This window comes from Chaetura pelagica, unplaced genomic scaffold, assembly GCF_000747805.2.
Source record: "Chaetura pelagica isolate M959 unplaced genomic scaffold, ChaPel_1.0 scaffold212, whole genome shotgun sequence".
Lineage (NCBI taxonomy): Eukaryota > Metazoa > Chordata > Aves > Apodiformes > Apodidae > Chaetura > Chaetura pelagica.
Window position 1 is genome coordinate 456,421 of NW_009952365.1, and position 6,468 is coordinate 462,888.

General features: G+C 48.5%; 1 protein-coding gene across 1 annotated transcript in view; it reads right to left on the minus strand.

Moving 5' to 3' along the window:
- The window catches only part of KANK4 (KN motif and ankyrin repeat domains 4), an 11,320-nt gene that overhangs the window by 2,426 nt on the left and 2,426 nt on the right, over positions 1–6,468 (minus strand). Inside the window, exons 3-7 of the mRNA XM_010007971.1 lie at positions 5,201–6,401; positions 4,144–4,255; positions 2,568–2,798; positions 1,926–2,013; positions 1,297–1,516 (exon numbers count right to left, since the gene is read on the minus strand). Of these exons, the coding sequence (XP_010006273.1) occupies positions 1,297–1,516; positions 1,926–2,013; positions 2,568–2,798; positions 4,144–4,255; positions 5,201–6,401 (1,852 nt within the window). The remainder of the gene's footprint in view (positions 1–1,296; positions 1,517–1,925; positions 2,014–2,567; positions 2,799–4,143; positions 4,256–5,200; positions 6,402–6,468) is intronic.

Here is a 6,468-nt window from a genome sequence, read left to right on the forward strand (position 1 = left end):
AGCAAAGAAGGAGTTGGGAAGATGTGGCAGGTTCTATTCCCAGCAACAGGAAACTCCATGATTATACTGGATTGAGATGTGTTAAGTATCTGGTCTTATGAGCACATCATTAAAGGCTGCTACACATCGCTACAGTTAATTACAATTGCTGAGGTCAACTCAATTAATGTTGAAAAACCATAACACCAAAAAAAAAACGGGAGAAGGGGGCGTGGCTAATGAATGCCCTGGAGCTTTGGGCTGTTGGCTCCCAGTCCTGCAGCAAGGGAGCAGCATAAAGCTGGTCACCCAGTGTGTGGGTGTGTGAGGAGGGGGTAAATCTGTCCAGTCCCTGTTTCAGCTCACTTTTCACTTCAATGTATTTCCAACACCACCATGAGGAATGAGCCACATGGCAGGGGTTAGGGCTTGGGTCCAGCCCTGCCCTGGGCACTCAGCAGCAGGAAGGGACAAACCACTGAGGCAACAATCGGGTTATAGATATGTATGATAATCTGCCATTTACCAAACATTTAACGGATTGTCCGGCCCATGAGAAAAGGCCAAAGTGCCTTTTATTCTCTCGGAGAACATGTGGATTTCCCCCCCCCCCAAGCTCAGCAGAGGTTTTTCTTTGGAACATGAGCTGAAAGTTCAATAGTTTAACATGGAGTTGTTCTGTGGTGCTGGGGGAGGGGGGTGTTGTTACGCTCTCAAGGGTCTGAGTCTCCTGCTCCAAGCCATGATGTGACATTTGCTGCTAAAAGAAGCTGTGGGAACCACCCCATCCCACCCAAACTGAGGCCATGTGAGAGATACCCCTTGGCCACAGGGACCCTGAGCCATCCCCAAAATCACACTCCAAAGCCCTCAAGATGTGCTAGGGCCCTGAGCGCCCTTCTGAGCCTCTATGTCCCTGAGGATCCTCAGCTGGGACCCACACCCATAAGCCCAGGGCCGCAGTACGGAGGAGGATGCTGATCTTTAGACCAGCCATGTCTCCTCAGTTGTCCCTGGCCCCATATTAGTCTCCTGGATGGATTGTCGGCCCGTACTTGTCTACTGGCTGGGGTCCCCACCCCCAAGGTGTAACCCCACCTCTGTCCCATCTCCTTTTGCACCTGAATTAACTCCTGGGAGGACCCTAGACCTCCTTCACTGTTTGTCACATCTGGGAGTGTTGCTGGACCCTTGTTAGCTGGCTCTGCACACCATGGCCACCCCTATGGGATGGTGCCCCAATGGCAAGAGTGACACAGAGTAACTTCCCGCCCCTACCCAACAAAAGACATGGCTGAGCAGAGGGCTTGCTCCTACCTGTGTCCAGCAGGAGCTTTGCAATTGGGAAGTTGGAGTGGGAAACGCTGTAGTGAAGAGCTGTGTTGCCATTCCTGTCAGCCAGGTTCACCAGCATGGCCAGCAGCTGGGGCTGGATGCTCCCCAGCGCCTCCAGATACGCTGCAACCACCTCTGGGCTGGAAGTCTTGTGGCTGGACACCCGGAACCACTCCTGGCAGACACTGCTCAGGACGTGCCGCTGGAAACACCAAGGTCTCACTGTTACTCCTGGGGTAGTCACCCTGCAAACAGTTCACCCCCCAGCTCCTTGTCCCATGCCCGTTTCCCAAGCTCTGCCATCACCCAGCCAGTATTTAGCCTGTGGTTTTGGGATTACTGCTGTAATTGAAGGAGGAAAGGAATTTCCTGTGGTAACTTGAATGAGTAAGCAAAGAAAGACTTTTTTTTTTTTTTTTTTTTTTTTTTTCTCCTTTTCCTTTCTTTTTGGCTAGTTTAAAACTGACTCAGAAGTCATCTGGTCCCCCTCCCTCCCATCAAAAGGCTTTCCATGGCACATGACCTGCAATGCACCATCAGGACAATCTTATTCATGAATTATAACAGAGAGTGGGAACCGCGTCTGAAAGGGGATTGAAAAACATCTGTACCAGATGCTTGTCGCTTGTGGTCCTGATTTCCGAGAGGTGCTCGCTGAGGAGCTGGCAGGCAGCGAGGAAATCTTCAGAGGGTTTGCATCTAAAAGGAAAAAGGAAAATACTTTTGTGAATCCATCATGGGACAGAACATGCAGGAGGTTTTGAAGGAGAATGTGCACGTTAGGTCAGAATTCAACACTTATTAAGGGCTTAATTTTATGGACACAAGTTGTCCCACTGACTTGGCACAGATTATAGGTACAATGTTAAGCACTTAAAGAAGTGTTAAAATCCAGCTCTGTAAGGTCACCTTAATCTTTTACAAGAATTTTTAAAGTGGAATAAAAAATCATCATCTTATTCATGAATCTGCAAAGAACTTCACGTATTAACTTTACTTGGGAGGGGTGAAATGAGCTAACTCTGAGCAAATATGACTCACTCAGCTTTTCCAGAGTCAAGTGTACGGCCTGAATAATCCCCAATAGATACTGTAGTAACTCAGAAAAATATTTAGCTCTTTAAAGCCTTTTCTTGTGTCTACAGAGGTCAGAGCAGGTGAAGCCCTGCAGGAGCTACCAAACATAGCACTACATGTCCCATGGCATCAGAAATGTGATGGGAAGCACAATCACGCTCTGGTTTTCTGGGTACCTGTCAGCCTTGTGCTCAGTGCAAGGTGCTGCTTCTGTCGATGGCTCCTGTGGGTCATCATCGTCATGTGTCTCCTGTGAGGAGGTTCCTGATGAAGCCTCCTTGCTTTCAGCTCCAGCCTTTCCCTGTGTAGGCTCCAACTCATCAGCTCTTCTCTCAGTGTCGCTCTCCACATCCCCATCTGATGGGCTGTCTTCACAACTTGTGTCTTCACTTGAAGTCGTCTCATAGCTATTTGAGGACACCACACGTTACTCACTCCTTCCCCATCTGCAGGGCCTGACCAAGGTGCATTGAAGACACCCATGGACTCCAATGGGCCTTGGGTGAAGCCCGGAGTGATGAGCAAGTTAGACGGTTAGAGCCACAGCCAAACTTGGGGTTAGTCTTTTTTTAGCTTCTTAAGCCAGCAGGAGCGTGATGGAAGCGGTTAATTAGCAGCAGGCAAGGTTACTTCAAGGACTACTCTGTTGGTTTGGTGGGATGTCCATGGCACAAGCCCAGCATGGGCAGGTGGGGAGTTGCAAGAAGCACTGACCCCGTGGTGAGGTGGGACAGGCAGCACTATGACAACCTTGAAGACCAACAGACAAAAAAACCATGTTGGCAGCTCCAGCATGGACTTGAGTCCATTAGAGCAGCTCTGCTAGAGAGAGAGAGAAACCTCTCGTTGTCCAAGACTATTAATAACATCTTCCATGAGACAGACCATTTCACCCTGAGGGATCTCAAAACTTCTCAAAATAGTCACAATTCCTTTACTTGCTACTAGTTGTCCCCATTTCAGCAACTGTTGGTAGAAGCTCCACACAACAAGAATGAGCAACACCTGATGAACCCAACAGCAGCAGCCAGAGAGCTGGGAAGTCAGAGAAGCGTATGTCAGCAGAAACCAGCATCCAAACTAGCACACCCAGCTGTTTGCCCAGCAAAGGGACAGTGACATGTGACCTGCCCTCTTCATGCCAGCACACATACTCCTCAGTAGAAGATGTGCCAGTGCTGCTTGAGAGATACATCTACTAAACACGTTGTTTTACCTAGTGATCTCAAAGGCCAAAGAGCCTTAGATACTCGATATACAGGGAACTTGGTGTTGGAGCACAACCTAAACCACAGGTCTCCTTCACCTCGAGGTAACTCTTTATTGACTGAAATAGCCCTTTCTCAGTCCCTCAACCAGCTTCTGTTGGCCATCACCAGAGCGTGGAGGCCAGTTAGTGGCAGCATGCCCACCCAGACCATGCTGACCTCCTCCAAAACCCACCAAAGTTAGTGGGAATCTTCCCATGGACCCAGCTGGGTTTTGGATGAAGCCCCAGAAGATGGATGTGCAGAGAGTGTCAGTCCCCAGCGTGTCCCTCGCTGCGCTGGACACACCAACACCTTTTCCTACAGGGTTACTTACAGGTTACCAGTGCTGGATTAAAGAAGGGAGAAAAGAAGCTCGATTGCAAATGGCATTTTAGTTGGGAAGTTTGGAGGGGAAAAGAGGGAATAAAAAGAATGACTTCTTCAGTGATACAGAGAACATCACAAGTTAAAAGGCAGCTTTATCTCCTGAATAGATGCTTACCCACCATTTACCCCAACAAACTGCAGATTCTTTTTGGTCCCATTGCCTCCTGCATGGAAACCACAACCTTTCTTTTTCATGATAGATTTAAGACTTGTGGTTGGAGAGATTTCTAGCAAAATACAAAATAATAGATTAATTAAGGAGATGTGCCATAAGTATCAAAAATTAACATAGAATCATAGACTGGTTTCTGTTGGAAGGGACCTTAAAGATCTAGTTCCAACCCCCAATGCATGGGTAGGGACACCTCCCCTTAGACCAGGTTGCTCCAAGCTGTATTACTCCCAACTTCTAGCAGCAAACTTCAAATCATAACCATAAACATCTCACTTCATCTCATGGGATTCTTTTTATGCCTTGTAAAACTACAGACATACCTGACCACAGCCTGAACCTGCCCTGCCACCTTTAAAACATCCCCACGTGACTGGGAATATAAAGGAAGTAACTGGGAATTAGATCTGTGTTCTATTAATATATTAATTTCTTTACTCTTACGTTTTTCAATAATAATGTCTTGGAAATCTCCTGTATGACTCTGCTATAATACTATATGGGTAGGTCTTTACATCAGGGTTTCAACAGTTTCACTATGTGAACAGGCAGCCTTTGGTTTTTGGACTCTCATCTTCCTATCAGCTAAAACGATTTGAGATGAGGGGCTGTGAGTGGGGACAGGCCTTTCCCCAGCTGAGCTGCTCAGCTGGCTTGAATCAGTTTGGGTTTTGGTGACCTCCATGCTCATTTACCCCTGCTGAGCATCTGAGTCCCATATTGCAAACTGTCCACTCCAGTTAAGAAATACAGTGATTTGATAGAATAGCCACTTCTGGAAGCCAATCCTGTGTATAGCTGAGCCAGTTTATCAGCCCTTACATGGTTTAGTTTGCTTTTTTTGTTATTGTTTTGAGATGATATAGTTTATGTTGTGCCTTTCTCACACATTTTTAGGAGGCTATTTCTGATCTGATGATAATCATACCACGGTTTCGTTGTGTCACCCCCTGCTCAACACTTGAATAAAGGGGAAGAAACCTACAGCAATATTATTTACCCAACTGTTGATAGTGTGTGTTTGAGTTTTCCTTATCAGTTGGCCCTTGGGTGGAGTAGGCAGACAGCAATGAGTTTAAGGAATTAACTAGTTGGTTCTGGATGGAGCTGAGCTTGGAGGCTGGCTGCTTGATGGCGCTGGCTAACTCAGGGTAGCTGTGCTCCAGGCACAGCCACTGCTCCTGCAAAAGCTCCTGGATTTTTTTTACATATTGGCCAATGGGGTCAGCAGCAGGGAGATCCTTGTGGTCATGGGGACTTTCCTCTTGCAGCCCTTCTTGAGGTTCATCTTCACCAAAGCCTGCTTCATTTTCTTCTGGATTTGAGCCAATTCTTGCTCCTTGACAGCTTTCTGCTGTCGCTGCACCAGCCGTGAGACTCTGGCTGTCGTGGTCATTCCTGTGATTTTGATTGTCATCGCTGAGGTGCTCATCAATCTTCAGCTGGGTGAAGCACGGTGTGTGAAGGCCAGCCTCAACGTCGGCTTCCCCAAAATGTCCAGCTCCTTCTCCACTGACACTGGCGCAAGTGTCTGCCAGTCCCTGATCTCTCTGAACACCCCACTCCATGGCCTGGGCATTGTCTGCTCTGCGGACACTGCATCCTATGGATCTGGTGGAGACTGGGATATTTACGTTGATGCCTTTATCATGGGCTTGCTTGGCTCCAGTTACCTGTGAGAGGTCGGTGTTGACCGCAGCATCAGAGCACTGCAGAGCCTCGCTGCTCCTCCTGGACGGTGGCTTGGACTCCTGGGTGTTTTCCTGGCACAGCTTCTCTTCCAGTTGAGCTTTGGATCTGGCCAGTAACTTAATGCTTTTCTCCTTCTCCTTGATCTCATGATCCTGCTGCTCCAACACTGCCTTGATCTGCTCCAGCTCTTCCTTCTTCTTGCTAAGCTGCTCCTCCAGAGCAGCAACCTGCTGCTTCAGAGCAGTGATGCTGCTGGGCTCTCCTGTGTCCTGAGGCTGAGAACCACAGCCCTCCTTGTCCTCTCCATCCTGGACACTCCCATCCTCACATTTCTCTAGCACATTCAGAGCAATTTCACTCACACTTAACTCCCCTTCCCCAGGGTTTGTGATATCCTCTGTAAGCTGGAGGGCATCTGGTGGGGCTGGTTCACCCTTGGCCAAGGCAGAGCAACCACTGGCCTCAGTTGCATCACCCTCCTCGCCTCCACTCTCCATCAGCACCTGCAGCTGCAGCGTGGTGGGATGTGGGCTGGGCCATGGAGAATGTACCTGCATCATCCCTGGGCTGCTCCTC